This window comes from Marmota marmota, unplaced genomic scaffold (genome assembly GCF_001458135.2).
Source record: "Marmota marmota marmota unplaced genomic scaffold, marMar, whole genome shotgun sequence".
In the NCBI taxonomy this organism is placed as follows: Eukaryota; Metazoa; Chordata; class Mammalia; order Rodentia; family Sciuridae; genus Marmota; species Marmota marmota.
Genome location: NW_026000174.1, coordinates 45,770,208 through 45,784,045, shown reverse-complemented (window position 1 = coordinate 45,784,045; position 13,838 = coordinate 45,770,208). Strand labels below are relative to the sequence as shown.

Sequence of the window (13,838 nt, the reverse complement as noted above, 5' to 3'; positions counted from 1 at the left end):
AAGGCTACTGAGCAGGCCGTCAGTTTTTCCTGAAGTGACCTACCAGGCCCAAAGTGGTAACCACCTGGGAAGCCAAATTATATTTCCATCTTGAAAATCAATGAGAATTTGGCATTAACAGAACACAGGCTTTCATAAAAAGCTAAAATATATACATACCATCCTGGGGACCCAGATTCAGCATCCTATTTCCTAAGATGAAGGGAAACACTTTAAAATTTGCTTTTTCCTACTTGGTCCTATAAATTATCTGTGACTAAGTATCTCTATCTATAAAGACCCTCTCCCTTTAGAGGAAAAGTAAATCTTTTTTTTTTTCAAAACTATAAACAACCTTACTCGATTTTATTTTTGATTACTAATTATGAGTGTGGTATTTGCTCATAGTGATAAAGTTCAGATAGTGAATAAAATTTTGAATAACATAATGAACATGACAAGTTAGTTATTTTATCCCCAAGTGATGATTGCTAATAACTTTTTAGTTAATCTTTATAGTTACATATATCTGTCCAGGCTTACTATGTATATGTATTGATTTGGAAACTGCTATTTTTCACTGATCAACATATAATAAAAAATGATGTTCATTCATAGATTTTTTTTACTACTATTTTGTAAAGTACTGTATGTACTATGGTACAAACTCCATCCCTTTCCACCCCCAGTAATATACATTTAAAGCCTGTCTATTAAAGGGGGCTGTGACAAGAATCCTTATAGGTATATCTCTGCAAGTTTGTCTGATGATCTGCGGAGGACATACGTCTAGAAGTGGAACTCCTGAGTCAAATGGTGTACATATTGACAGTTTTGAAACATATCACCCAATTGCAATTCAGAAGAGTACACTACTTTATGTTTGCACTAACTAGAGTGAGCCCTTCCCTTCCTACATGCCAGGAAGGCCAGATATTCTGAATAAGTGTCAGTCACTTTAACACATTCCATTCTCATTGGTGAAAAGCTATCTCATTGAATCTGTATATCTTGGAGTACTAACAAGGGGAAACATCTTTTCCTGTGTTTATTGATCCTTCTCCCCTCCCTGCCCACCCTACACTACTCTCCCCACCTTTTGAATTGTATGTGAACCAGCTCGTTTTTTGTTTTGTTTTGTTTTTTAAATCCTCTTCTGCTCTGTTTTCAAGCTTTTTTTGTGTGTCCTGTGCCACATGTTGCAATGATGCCCCTCCCACTTGACTTGGCCAAAAAAATTCACAGTGCTCTTTTGCCACCAAAAGTTTTAAATTTGTCCCTTGTCAAAACTGTAAACATTTCCCTTACTAAAAGGAATTTCAGTTTTGCTCAAGCATATGTTTCTATTCACAATTTCAAAATATTGCTTTATGTTTTCTTCTAGTACCCTTATGATTTTTATCTTTAAATGGTTTCAAAAATATGCATATTTTTTTCTTTTGAATGAGCAGACCATTATTCCAGTGCTTTTTAGGATGAGATGAGTCAAGGCATATCCTCGTATTTAAATCAAAGATAAATGCTTGGACCAAGACTGCAAATATTAGAATAATTTCTCCCTTTACCCCTGCATTTCATTTGAACAAAACATATGGTTTTAATCTTCCCCTAAAAACATAATTTTTGCCTGGATGTCGAGTTTCCTTTTTGAAAAAGGCAATGTGGCAGGAATCATATACCAAAAATTAATTGAGAATTTCTTTGTCATAATGGACACAAGGGAGATTAAAAAAAAAAATCTCAGGGACAGTCTGTTAAATACACTTTCTGCTTCTTTGGACCTTATTCTGAATGAGGACATTGAAAGTGGTTGATTTGCTCTTCTGGATGGGTACAGAGTCTGGTGACAAGGAAGACAGATGGAGGGGTGTGGCCCAGATCAGACCTCTGTGCATCCCTGGGACTTCAGTGTATGCCATTAAAACTCATCTGGAAAGCAGGAAGACTCTCCAGAATCTGACATTATTATTAGCAACATTTGAAGACAGTCCTATGGCCTTTGAGGCAGGAGCCAAAAAGCAGTGCCAGAATGCCAGCCTGTCAACACAGGAAAGCATTGACATTCTCAAGTCCTGGTTTGGATTGATTGGGTCTTTGTGGATTTTCAAGACACAAATATAAAGTCTGTCCAGTGGAGAAATAGAGAATATTTTCATGCCTTACCAATATTTTTTCCATTTTTTTTAATTGTCTAAAGACCCTTTGATGACATTTTGGGAAAATGAATAATAAATATTATGCAATAATAAAAATTAATATATTCCAGTGATCCAGAAGTTTGCTTAGGGCCATGTGATAGAGGATCCAGCTGCCAGCCATGACTGAGCAGCCCTTTTAGACCAGCTATGGTGTCCTGGCAACCCTTTGAAACAGTCCCAGGAAATGATGGGGGTAAAGGGTGAGAGAGATAAAGAGACACTAATTTCTCATTAAAACATCTGGGCAGCAAGCCAGGTACAATGGCATCTTATGCATGCAAAAAAACAGCAAAACAATGTTTCTACTGGGCTTATAATGTTTTAGTAATGGGATAACCCCAGATATACATTTCTTTTTCTTATGATGAGGCATTATATAGACCTCTGACTTATAATCACAAAGGATGTTCTGGCAAGATGATTCTGAGCCCCTAAGGTTATTATTATTAGCTTGTAAGTCTGTTTAAGATGCATATCAGACCTGTAATCCCAGCGGTTTGGGAGGCTGAGGCAGGATGATCGTAAGTTCAAGGCCAGCCTCAGTAACTAAGCAAGGCCTTAATCAATTTAGCAAGACCCTGTCTCAAAATTAAAAAAGAAAGAAAGAAAGAAAGAGGGCTAGGAATGTGACTTGGTGGTTAAACAGCCCTAGATTCAATCTCTAGTACCAAAAAAAAAAAAAGTGCAGATTTGGATGTCTCTAATTTTAGAGCTTCTGGGTTCCCTGGTCCTGAACAGTACCTGGGATCTGCACTTCACTTAGATGTTGGTCTTCTCTCACTCTGAGAAACCTGGATTTTTGTTATCTGTCTCTAGCCTATTTGGAGCCCCAATTCTGACTTGTAGAAAGTAGTGATTATGACTGAGGCTCTAAGTGCAAGAGAGTAGACATTTCCAAATGCTCTCTGCATTCAGGGTTTTCCAATGCACTGTGCTAATATTTGAATAGGAAACAATTCAAAAGAGAATGAGCCACGAAGCACTCTCATGCCATTTGAGTGTTCTACATTGCTTTCCATAGTACTTAAACTTTGAAGCAAATCTGCCCAACCGCCTATGCACCTCTCCACAAGGAAATCATATTCTGGCCTTCAGCAGCCTTTGTTCTAAGAAGTCTCTATTTTAGAAGCTATATGGAGATGCCAGGATTCTAGGCTTTGACACTGGGTCATATGGTTTAATCTCCAACCCACGCCTGGGAGGAGTGTGAGTGAAGTCACTCCATATTGTCTTTGATTAGCTACAGATCATATGCCTTACTGCCCCAAGTCATTGTAGAGATTTAGAGTTGGCTGATGGCCATATATCAGGGAGTTGGACTCTATGAGAGGTTCCCCCAGCTTGAAGCTTGGGTTCATGCTGAAGAGTAACTTGACATTTTTGTCCTGCATTCTCTAAATTAGCAGGCCAAGCTCAGGGCAATTCCCAGGGGCTGGATGCAATTCATGTAGTCATTTTGTTGGAAACAGTCTTTCTAGCATGAAATTATGGGTCATTCAGAAATTCCTCAGTCCATTTTACTGTTGACAGCTGATTCTTTCTCAGCCTTTTTTTTTTTTTTTTTTTTTTGCAGCCCAATTCGTGTGGTCAATCAGATGTGCTTCAGTATTTAATCCAAGATGGAAATAGTGACCAAAAGAAAAAGAGAACTTGAAGCTCTGAGTAGACCTCAAAACCAAAACCAACAAAAATATTTTTCTGCCTATTAGCATCTTAATAAGATTGAAGTTGAGCCTCTAACTCACTGGTTTTTAATTTGGCTCCAGATATTGCTTTTCTGCATGTCACATTGCCTGATGAGAACAAAAGAACAAAAAATTTGCAGTGTCATTCCATTTGTTCTTTGTCCTAATTCTCCAAAGCAGACATAACCCTCTTTCTCTCTGTTTCTTTCTGTCCCCCAGTGCTGGAACTTTGCCTGTTACCTTCCGTTGCCTAGAAGAAAATCTAGGGATCGATAAGCGTGTGACCAGATTTGTCCTCCCAGTTGGAGCAACCATTAACATGGATGGTACAGCCCTTTATGAAGCGGTGGCCGCCATCTTTATTGCCCAAATGAATGGTGTCATTCTGGATGGAGGCCAGATTGTGACTGTGAGGTGAGAAAGTGGATGGGGACAGGGCGAAGGGGGATGAGGACAGCAGAGTGACAACCTTCTACCCTGTTGCATCTCCACACTAACTCCATTTGACAGAGGCTACTTGAATTTCAGTTTTCCTAGTGGATGAAGGAAATAACAGAGGAGGAATTGTTGGCCACCTTCAAGGGGAAAGGTTGTGACAGAAAAGCAGCAGACTCATATGAATCCCTTCTGTTTGTATTACACATATTGACTCTATCCAGCAATTGAATATTATTTGATTATTGACAATCTTGTGGTACAGGCAGGACAATTATTTCTATGCCTATTTAATAAACAAGGAAACTTAGGCTACAGGAAGCATGGATATTTGTCCGAGGTTACACCGCTAGTCAGTCCTGAGTTGGCAAGGCTTTAACTGGGGCTGACATCGGCTGATTCTGGGTCTAATTTTTCTTTCATTAAATATTCTTCCTTTAGTATTCCAGGCAGTGATGGCAGAAATTATGAAATGCTGGAAGAAACGATTCCTCAATATGACATATAACATTTTATTACAAATAAATAGCACATATTTTTGTTTTTACCAAAGCTATTTAAAAAAATTCAGAACACTCCCAAGAGGTCATTAAAAATGCATTGCTTCTCTACAAACTTAAAGATCACATTTACTAGCCAGGCCAACTTTTTAGCTTCTTGCTTAGATGTTATTTAAAACATCAGTCTTCAAATGGTTCGTTGTATAGACATTATAGCATGAAATAAAACTCTTTGCAATCATCATTTTAAGATTATCATTCCCAGTCCAACTAAGAGTTCAGATAAGTTAGAAGACAATTTTTGGCTTTGATTAAAGTCAAACTAAACAAGACAAAAGTAATGAGCTGGCTACTGGTCTTATTCATGTCCTGTTTCTACTCCTAGATTCTCCTTATCTGCAAATAAGGAAGATATTCAGAATTAGGGACTGTAAATTGGTAGTTCATGGGCTGAAGCCAGCTCAGAGTCTCACTTTGTCTGCCCTACAGTATGTTGTAAAAAGTTAGAATTTTACTGTCTTGTAAGATGGGTTCTTTCCAGTTCTCAACAGCCTCCCCTGCTCCCTGTTATTTGTACCTGGTCCTTGTCACCTACACCACTGTTTGGCTCTTTAAGACAGTTGAGTTTGTGACCTTTGGATTCTATGATTTACGTTTTCTTTCCTCCTCTGAGATTCCACGAGATCAGTAAATGCAGGGGACAGGAGGATCACGTTCTGTGCAACAAAGGCACTTAGAGAAGGAAAATTTCAAAACCTGTGACATCCAAGGCCCAGGCCCAGTCTGAGAAAAACAATTAAGTAGATACTGAAACATACTTTTAGTCCCTAAAATGAGAGTAACTCCACTCTTTTGGAACTTCTGAGGTGGCAGTCTCTTTACATATGTCACCTTGAATGTTTCCAATAATCCTGGAGAGAAGCATAGTCACCATCTCCATTTTTCAGAATAGTGAAGTGAGGCTCAGAGTATTTATATGACAAACCTAAGTCTCTATGGGTGCTAGAGGCAGGAGGCAAATCAACTCCATGGCCAACTTTTTTCTGACTCATCATCCCTGCTTTCTGACTTTGACACAAAGGAAAATGCTAGAATCTTTATTTGTTGCTTCCCCCTCCACTGGATGGTCAGAAGAGGCAGAGGCCTTTTGTTAAGATTAAGCTTTTTCCAAACCCTAGATAACACTGTCAACCTTTACTTCAGAAATGCTGGTGATAATCAGGTGTCTGGTTGGCCCACTATTTATTTGACAGATCATTCTCTGGGAGACCTTTAGTGGCCTATGGGTCACTTCAGGAGACTTCTCCTAAGAGATGGGGGCCATGCATGTCTGATTTCTCTACAGGCTGTGCTTCTTGAACACTCCAAACACAAGGGCTGACCAATGTCTACAGTAATACTGGAATTTGTGTGTTCTGCTGGCTAATATTGCAATGGAACCATGTGTCAGAACTTGGCTTGATCTCTCCAGCTCTGAGGTGTTTAAGAAGCCCAGGGACATTTTTATTGGCTCACCCATTTCTCATCTCCCCTTATGACTATTCCAAAAGATTTGTTAAATATCCCATATGCATCTGAGCTCAGTTTGGCAATGAAATCAGAAAACAGAAAAGGAAAACTTACCATGTACAACACACAATATGAAAACATAAATAAAAATCAGATTTATTTTCTCAGCAAGAATGCAACAGCTGAAAAGTTTCCTAGAAGCTGTCTTATCAAATGCCTTTCATCTAGTAGATAAGGAAAGGGAGGCTCAGAGAATAGGTCACACAAAACCAGATAGAGGAATCTTCAAATTCAGGTTTCCCTGAATTATGTGGGCCTCCATTTATTGAGAATGTTAACTTGTGTTTGTAGAAAGAGACCTGGAAAATAGGTGTTGGGTTTTATATTTTGCAGATGGAGAAAATGAAGTGCAGGAAAGTGAAATAACTTGTCTAATGGAAGTGGTAAAAATGGGATTTGAATCCAGGTCATCCACCTCTGGGGTCTGGCCTTTAACCACCGCACACAGTACCCACACTATTCTAAACTGTTGGTTTGCATATGTTAATTTATCTAATCCTTACAACCACTTCATGATGTATGCCCTATAGAGGGACCTCAGTTTCCTCATCTCTGCAATGAGGACGACAATCACACACTCCAGGGTGTTTGAGAGCATTGTACTGGTGTATAGTATAGTCAGCCATCAATACACATGAGCTGTTAGAATTGTTACTATTAAAATACAACAGGACTCCTGTAATATTTAAAAAAATGTGGCAGTGACATAGTGAGTGTTATGAGTTTTCTCACGATGGAAACTTTGCTTCAGGTCAGATTCTGAAGCCTTCTACATCATGTCCTAACAGAGAGCATGTGAGACTGCCAACTCCCTTACTTTAAAACTCCAAGGGCTTAAACCCTTTACCAAGTAAAAATGGTTTCTGGTCCCTTGATTCCTGGTCTTGACGCAACCCTGGCTCCCCATCAAGTTCATTCTGTCAGGAATTAAGAGATGGGAGTGACTAAGTGACTCGGTTGTGCTGGAAGGTTTCAATTTTATCTACGTAGCGTTTATATTAATAATGATAGTGCTGAGAATTTTCACTCAGGAAAGGATAAGGTTGGCCGTGTATATTCAAATATCTGGTCTCTGGCAAGTGCTGCCAAATCTACCTTAATGGTAGATACCACAAGGGCTGCCTCTGTGGGACCTGTATAAAGTGTGTGCAGTTCACTGCTGGAAATTTATTTGGAGAAAAATAACCAAGTCCAGCTTTATGCTGTTACCAGGTAAATCCTTCATGCTTTCCTTCCAAGGATCCCAGCATATTCATTAGGTCATAGAACTTCCAGGATGGGGGTGGGAATCAGAGACATTAAGAGCCAGCAGGGATTTGGAATCAAGCTGACGAGTGTTCAAATCCCAGCAGATCATGTTCCAGCTGTGTTACCCTGACTTTCTCCGTCTAGCTAGTCCACTGTTTCCTCACGATGAAGCCAAGTATTACCACACATGTATCTTGCAGGATGACTGGGAGGTTCTGCTTTATGTTGTGTATATAGCACCCAGCACAGTCTCCAGAACTGGCCATAAAGAAGTGAGTGGAAGGCCCAGCAAAGCAGAAAGGGTAGAGGGGCAGTATTGCCTAAGGCGACTTTGCAGCTGTTGCTTGGAATTACACAGACGCTGTGCCCATGGGAAGATGAAGGTATCACTGGGGCGAAGGAACTGACTCCCAGGAAGAACTTTCTTTATAGGATTTGTCTCACACAACCAAAAATAAGCCAGATAAAATGGCTACAGTGCAAAGGATGTGTAGAGTGATTCATAACAGAAGAAACTGATGCTGTAAATAAAATTCAGAGGCCAAGATCACTGGAACTTGGAAACATTCCCTTCCCTGCTATTCTGTGTTTCTTGGGGGAAATGGTTGAGAATTCCCACCTTCCAGCTCTGGGGCTTTTGGGAAGTTTCCATTGCAAAGCAGTCTTGCCCTTCCCCTGATAAAAATGACAATTCAGTTTTCCCAGGGAGGTACAGTGTGACTGGCCTCTTCAAAATGCATCTATCCTCATTAGTTCCTGAAAGCTTCTGGCTATTCTGTGCATGAGATACCATTATTACCTCAATTTTTAAGATGAGAAAATCAAGGCACAAAGAAGTTAGGGTACCCAGAGTCATGGGGTTAATAAGAGGGTTGGGATTTGAACCTGGGTTGTTGAAGTGCAGAACTTTGAGACTCAGTACACACTGTGTCTGCTGATGCAGATGAGTTCAAAGAAGATGTAGTTTTCTAAACCCAGATACCAGATCCATATTAATGAAAGGGGAGGGGCAGAGCACAGAAGGGAACAGATGCCCAAGACAGGTATCCGCACTGACCGCGAGGGATGGCATCATGAAAAACTCAGCTCAACTCACGAAATCTCCAGGGGCCTTCATTTCCTCCAGGGTAGGATTAGGTTAATCCCTGTCCCTTCCCACTCCCTGTAAAATCCCAGGGTTCTGTTCTCAAAGATGACCTAGGCTGGCTCTCATTCTGGAGGACAAGTGTCTACTCAGAAATTTTATAACCATAAAGAAAACAAACTCCCTTTTCTTTACAGTAATTGCAAAAATCAAGTTGGGCATCCTTCATTTTAGAAACACCCCTCCTTTAGAAATGACAGCTTTTATAAATGGCATCCATAAAAGACACTGCTCTTTGCTGGGCTTCAGAGACCCCCCTGGTGTCTAGACAGAGCACTTGAACCCTAGGTTAACCTCCCAGAGACAGACCTGGAAATGGCCTTGCTTGGAAAGAAGACAATGGGATATTTCGTAATGAAAGCTTTTCTTTATTCCATTATCGTTGCTTGGCACCTTCTTTCCGAATAATATATTTTCCAGCCCGTGGACAAGCATCCAGGCAACTGAAGCTTAATGTCATTTGAAATCTGTTGATTTCTTCCCCTGATGTCCACTCAGTTGGGTCTGGATATTTCCTATTCTGAGTTCTCATGTTAACATTGGCAATGACCTTCTCAGACTCTTGCCACATAGTCCAAGCGACTCTGGTGCTTGTGGAGACATAAAGGCGTAAGCAGAAATGAATGCAGTTGTGTTCCCGTGGGAGGGTTAGGGTGATTTATTTTTCTTCCTTAATATTTCCTTGCCTGCTTTTAGAGCTATAGTTACCTTATTTGAGCCCTGTGATCGATTAGGCTAACTGGATACCATGATGAGAATAGGCTTTAATCCATAAACTTATAAGTTTCTATCACAGTTGAGCAGAATCCAAAAGACACCCTAATTCCTCCTTTGGACTTCTGTGTTCCTCGGGGAGGAGAAGGGATTTTTTGGCTGGAGGAAAATTGGAATTGAAGATTTTCAGGGATGGTTTTGCCAAGACTCTTCTTCCCATGACCTGGCCTTCTCTGTTCTCACAGCCTCACGGCCACGTTGGCGAGTGTTGGTGCAGCCAGTATTCCCAGCGCCGGGCTGGTCACCATGCTCCTCATTCTGACAGCTGTAGGCCTGCCGACAGAAGACATCAGCCTGCTGGTGGCTGTGGACTGGCTGCTGTAAGTGCCTGCAGAGGGGCTTCTGCTGGGGGTTGTGAGTGCTGTCTTCCAGGGGTGGACAGGTGGCAAGGATACAATGGAGACCTTAGCTAATCCCATGGCACCCCCTCCTCCCTGGCTGCCTCCCCCCTTTCCTCTAACATTTACTGAGTGTCCACTTAGAAACCAGAGAAGAAAAAGAGGAAACTCTGAGGGCCTCACAATCTACTGGAGGAACCAGATAAACTGCAATACCAAGTTAAAAGTGAGTAGTAAGGAACAGACAAAAAAATCTCCAATCATGTATACAAAGCCAGATAGAAAGGAGCACATACCACATGATTCTATTTACATGAAGTTCTAGGAAAAGATGATATAATCTTAGCACTAAAAAGAGGTCAGGATTGTCTGAGTTTTGGGGTAGAGGTGTAGAGATTAACTGGGAAGGGGCACAAGGGAACCTAAGGAGTGATAAAAATATTCCATATGCACAGATGTCTGCATTTGTCAAAACCACATCAAACCACACACTGAAAATGAGTATGTTCTATTGTATATAAATTACACCATAAAAACATATTAAAAATAGCACACACAAAAAAGCATAGTGGTGGAGAGAGACATCCATTCCAGTCTAGGATGCAGAGGCACAGTGGAGAAGGACAAAAAACAGTGAAAATGGTTCCTGAATTTGAGTGCTCGCTCTGTGCTTGTATGTCCTCTTTTAACAATTGTGAAAGATTGGGGTTATTATTTTCATATTATAGATGAGGGAACTGAGGCTCAGAAAGGTAAAATGATTTGGAAATGAACAGAGATTTGACTTTAGGCGTACTGGGTTCTGGAGTCTGCCATGTTCTTGTTCATGGCCATATTCAAGCTTTAAAATGCAATGATAGCTGAGCTGAATCATACTTGACAGGTAGAAATTACCCAAGAATATGTAGTGGAGGGAAACAGAACATTCCAGTCAAGGCCAGCCTGTGCTGAGGTACGGAGGCTACTAACAGTGTACCTAGACTGTGAGGCCCTATAAACGAGAAAGGCGAGGCAAGATGGACAGCCTTGAAGCTCTGCAGGGAAACTTGGACTTGACCTTGGACGTGTAGCCCAGCTACATTTCTGATGAAAGACGTTTTCTGGCCACGCTTGAAGGTAGACAAGTCTAGCCAGGTGGTCCCCAATAGGGAATTTGGAATGGACTTTCTCTATAGTCCATTTCTCACATTTGGGCACTGCTGCTCTGTGAGAAGTACTCTGATACCTCCTGTCCAGTTGTGGGGTTAAATGGTAGCGATGCCTTAGGTTTTAGTGTCAGAGGTACAGAGTGACAAGTGCTGGCACAGAGGTCTGAGGCTAAAGTGCCCACATTGGCTTTTTTGAACAGCCTTATACACCAGTGCAATGGTCCTGACATTTATTCGCATGAATTTTAAGAGCCAGAAGCCACATTTTATGGATTCGAGTTTGTACTTCCTCCCTACTTCCATTCTCCCAAAGAGAGAAAAAAAAAAATCAAGAGACAGACAGGAAAAAGTACATCCAGGAAGGTAGAAGAAAGCCTGGTTTCTCCATAAAACGTGTCTGCTGGTGTGCAGGCAGGGGGGTTACGTTAGAAGAAAGAAGGGGCTCTCTGGAGGAGTCACGTTATCTTCCTAACTGGCTCTTTCCTCATCAGAGAAATGGGTTGGAAATGGGAAGGTGAAGAGCAAACTAAATCATCTCAGGTCTGTGTCTGTGCAGCTCTCAGGAAGTGGGGGCTCCACCCTGCTAACTCGCCCTGTGTGGGCACCAAGGGGCAGACTCTCATGGTCTCCCTTCAGACAATGGCTGGAAGGTGCCCTTCCACCTTCCATTGTGATGCAGCTGACAGTCCATGGTGGGGTCTGGGTGGAAGGGTTGGGATGAAGGAGACAAGGAGTGGGGTCGGATTTAGGTGGGGAGGAGGCAAAAGAGAAATGAAGACCTTTGCAGTGGTTGTGGGGTTGAGCAGGAGCTCGGTACGTGTGTGCTGACCTTGACCACAGATGCTGTGTGGCCCTCAGGGTCTTTCCACACAGAAGACAGGGAAGCGCTCCGATTCCGCTCCCTTCTTCCATGACTTGCTGCTTCTTTACACCCTGGCCTCCTTGTCTGTTGAGTCCCTCTACTCATGTTGTCCTCCAAGGTCCCTTGCCTGTTGTGATTACTTTGCCTGGTCTCTTCTCGATCTTGTTTCTGAGGCCTTAAGTCCACCAGGAAGAGATTGATCTTTTATAAGGCTGCACCCCATCAGAATGCAAATGCCTTTGGGTTGAAAAACATTCAATAATATTTTCAAGAATGAGGAAAAGGAGCTGACATCCGGTGGGGACTGCAGTGCCTTTCCATCTGCTTTCATTTATTCCTTAAAGAGCTCCATGTTATATTTCACAGATGAGAAATGGGCAATCAGGAGGGTCAGTCTCTTGCAGAGGACCATGTGTGGCCAGGTCAGAGCCCTTTACCCCACCCAGGCTGTTTCCTCATTTGAATCAAGCAGTTTACTGGTGGAGAAGAGGACCACAGAGGTCCAGAGCTGGTGAGGCTAGGGAAGACATAACTACTAAGGTCCCTCGTGCTTTGGTTTGGATGTCTTCCAAAACTCATGTTGAAATTTAATTTTTATTGTATCATGCTGAAATTAAATTATATTCTCAGAATTAAGAGGTGGGAGCTTTACAAGTTGATTAGACCACTAGAGGTGGGATTGGTGCCATTGTGAAAGGGTGACTTTAGCTCCCTTCTGTCTTTGCCCTTCCACCTGCCATCATGTGATGATGCAGCAAAGGGTCCCTGGCCAGATTCTGATGTCTTTATCTTTCTGTTCTCCAGAACTGTGAGAAAATAATTTCTGTTCTTCGTAATTACCCAGTCTCAGTAAGTGTTACAGCAGCACAAATGGACAGAGCCATCCCTGGTTCTTCATCATAACCAAAGTTTTTTTGGTTTGACCTGTTTTCGCTTCCTTTCTCAGCATTAAAACAAAACAAGGAGCCTAAATGGGGACAAATGGGGCATGCTCAAGGCCTCACTTAGAACTCAAGTCCTCTGGCCCCAGTAGGTCTGACATTGTGGACCCTGTCTTGCTGGCAGGCATTTGCTCTCAGTTCTATTGGATGAGCGTGACTTCATGCAACATTCAAGACCCTGCCTACTTCTGACCTAAATGTTAGCAAATGCAACCGGAGGGCTGGGTCCTCTGGGATCACCTGATGCAGGTGATCACATGCTCACGCTTGCACAGAAAAGCAGGGCTGACACATGGGGGCAGAAGGGAGTTGGCTGAATAACAACTATAAAAAAAAACTGATGATATATTTGGATTATCTATATTGAAGAAATCATAAGAGAAAACTATCCTCTTTTCAAACTAGAAAGAAAAGAGCACATGAAGAGCTCTTCTCTACTTCTGGGGTTCTGATCCCAGATGGGGGGAAAGGAAGGCATGTGGTTGAGGGAAAACAAGGCCAAGGGGCAGGAGACCTGGCTCTGAGCTCTGCACTTACCTTCTATGGGACTGGAGCAAATTTCTCACTCTCTGGGCCTCAGCTTTGCCGTGTACGCAATAAAACAATGACTTTGGCCTGAATGCAGGAATCTAAACCCAATATCTTCGGGTACCTTCTGGTTGTGAGTCCTGATGTTAAGATTCTGCTGGTGAAGGATGTTTGTATACAAATAAACATGAGTATTCCATTTAAGAAGGAAAGAAAAAGGGAGGGTTGGGGGTACTGGGAAGATAGGCATCTGAGCCTGTAGCTGGGTCAGGTCTGCTTTGAATTAGTAATGGTGCCACATTCTTTCTCACCAGCTAGAGGAGTTCTGGAAACGAGCTCTTAGGGTAGGCTCCATGGTGTTTGGGTGCTGGTCAGTGTGTAGGTTGGGGTGGGGCTTGAGTTGAGGTGGTGGCAAGGGGGAGGCTGAGAGAGTTTCTCAGAAAAGTAGTTGGTAGAGGAAAAGCAAAGAAAAAGATGGGGGAATTTTTG

The 13,838-nt window shown here is 42.0% G+C and overlaps 1 protein-coding gene across 3 annotated transcripts in view; it reads left to right on the top strand.

Annotated features, from left to right (window-relative positions):
- Positions 1-13,838, top strand: part of Slc1a2 (solute carrier family 1 member 2) — a 138,024-nt gene that overhangs the window by 108,226 nt on the left and 15,960 nt on the right. For 2 of the 3 annotated variants that reach the window (XM_048788591.1, XM_015477780.2), the window contains exons 8-9: positions 4,082-4,276; positions 9,718-9,852. In XM_048788591.1, coding sequence (XP_048644548.1) covers positions 4,082-4,276; positions 9,718-9,852 — 330 coding nt within the window. Of the gene's footprint in view, positions 1-4,081; positions 4,277-9,717; positions 9,857-13,838 lie in introns of those variants that run through there. The other variant, XM_048788592.1, reaches the window with a different exon arrangement.